The sequence below is a fragment of the Austrofundulus limnaeus genome, unplaced genomic scaffold (assembly GCF_001266775.1).
Source record: "Austrofundulus limnaeus strain Quisiro unplaced genomic scaffold, Austrofundulus_limnaeus-1.0 Scaffold1346, whole genome shotgun sequence".
NCBI lineage: Eukaryota > Metazoa > Chordata > Actinopteri > Cyprinodontiformes > Rivulidae > Austrofundulus > Austrofundulus limnaeus.
The window spans coordinates 61814-63883 of record NW_013953748.1 but is presented as its reverse complement, the minus strand read 5'-3'; the positions used below and the strand labels follow the sequence as shown (position 1 = coordinate 63883).

Below are 2070 nucleotides of genomic sequence, written 5' to 3'. Positions count from 1 at the left end.
CTCCGATCCAGGACCCCTGAATAGACATTACCAGGGAGGCTTAAGAGTGTGACCCCCTTGTAATTGGAGCACACCCTCCGGTCCCCCTTTTTGAAGAGGGGGACCACCACCCTAGTCTGCCAATCCAGGGGTACTGCCCCCGATGTCCATGTGATATTGCAGAGTCGCGTAAGCCAACACAACCCTACAACATCCAGAGCCTTGAGGAACTCCGGGCGGATCTCATCCACCCCCGGGGCCCTGCCACCGAGGAGGTTTTTGACCACCTCAGYGACCTCATCCCCAGAGATTGGAGAGCCCAACCCAAAGTCCCCAGGCTCAGCTTCCTCAACAGAAGGCAGGTGTTTCAGTGCCTTTAAATTACACAATTTTACTGGAGAAACTTGTCAGTTTGGTTAAAATAATACTTTTTTCCTGTGCAGAGAACTTCCTCTGCTATAATTTATTTTAAATAACTATATCAAAGCTCCTTAGTTGAAAACACTAAAATGACAGAAAAGATGTTTATAAACCTGTTTCTTCAGAAAGTCTTCAGTCCTAAGAACACTGAACTGTAACTTTAATGAGGTCATGTACACAGTTTACTCCTGTTTAAATAAAAATGTCTGACCTGTAAGCAGAAAACTAATGGAGGTTGTGTAACCTCTGGGTGTAGAAAAGTTTTAGTAGCAACAGTTTTGCTCTCCGTTTCAAAGAACAAGAGGATGAAGAGGAGAACGAGGACGTTTTACTCAAGCAGCTCCTCAAACTGTCAACCTGCTGACTGAAAACATTTGTATATGAAAGAAATCAAGTGTCTGCCCTGCAGCTGCTGAGTGAACAGTTCAGTTTGTGGATGTGACCAGCAGAGGGCAGCACCTGGCTCTGCTCTCAGGTTTGGACTGGCCCAGGTTAAAACTAAAACCACAGAGTCTGCACTGAGCAGCGTCGGCTCGTCTGAACACACACTGAACACAGTCAGAGTCCAAAGAGACGTCATTAAAACAACTGTAGAGTTTCCTACTTTAACATCCACTGAAGRACCTGTTCAGAACATCTAGACTAACAGAACCTACCTCTGCATGATCCAGAAGCTGCTGCGCCTTCATGCACGCAGCGAGCGCAGGACAGTCTGCCCTCCCCCACAGACGGGGGAGGAAGTACCCGAGGGGGGAGGTGATAATGAGCGGTAGCAGCTTTAACCTGTACCTGACAAACCCTGAACATAGAGTAATGACAGAGTTCAGGGTCAAACTCCAAGAGCTTCACTCTTTATCTGAAGGCAGCTGAACGCTGCTCATCCTCCCACAGCTCAACATGCTAAATAATGCTAATCTAAACAAACGTCCAGAGAAACTAATCTATCATTTTTATTTAACACAAGTTTCTTATGTTTCTTTATAAAAACTGTTTATTTCTCTGCAGGAACAAGTTATTCCTTCTGACAGAACTGATCTGTTTTTATTCCTTAAACTTCTAAAACACCTTTAGTCCCACACTCACCTGAGCACTGATCAAGAACCAGCTGGAGTCAAGTCCAAACCCAGAGAACAGTTAGATTATCAGCTGCACAAAAACTGAAGGTTTTTTTAAAAGGAGCAGATACACAAGCTCCTATTGGCTCAAAGAGCTGTCAATCAAAGATTAAAAATGAGCTAAATCTAAATATAAACAGGAACAGATCCAGATCAAATATTCTCTCCTCTGGTCCGGATCCGTTCACAAACGGAGCTCCTGGCCGGCCTCACCTGTAGTGACGTTTCCTGGATCTGGAACGGGAGACACTCCTAGACCGGGACCTGGAGTAGGATCTAGATCTGGTTCTGGATCGGGGGCGTGATGGAGAATCTGGAGCCTTTGACATGTTTGGACTCTGGTTGGTTCAAATGTCGGTCCTTAGGAACAGAAAACAAGTTGTTAACAAGTCACTTTGTAAAGTTAATGAAGCAGGAAACTCGTTTTGTTTTTTAAGAAACTTCAAGAATAAAATAATTAATAACATTTAATTAAAAATAAATCAGTTAAAAAATTAATCTGAACGTTAAGTTAGAGCTCTGACACCAAAGCGAACACAGAGCACACAATTAATCC

The 2070-nt window shown here is 43.9% G+C and overlaps 1 protein-coding gene across 1 annotated transcript in view; it reads right to left on the bottom strand.

The window, feature by feature from the left end:
- The window catches only part of thrap3b (thyroid hormone receptor associated protein 3b), a gene marked incomplete at its 3' end in the record, with an annotated part of 17460 nt that overhangs the window by 9897 nt on the left and 5493 nt on the right, over nucleotides 1–2070 (bottom strand). The window contains 1 exon segment of the mRNA XM_014031911.1: nucleotides 1728–1874. Within this exon segment, the coding sequence (XP_013887365.1) occupies nucleotides 1728–1843 (116 nt within the window).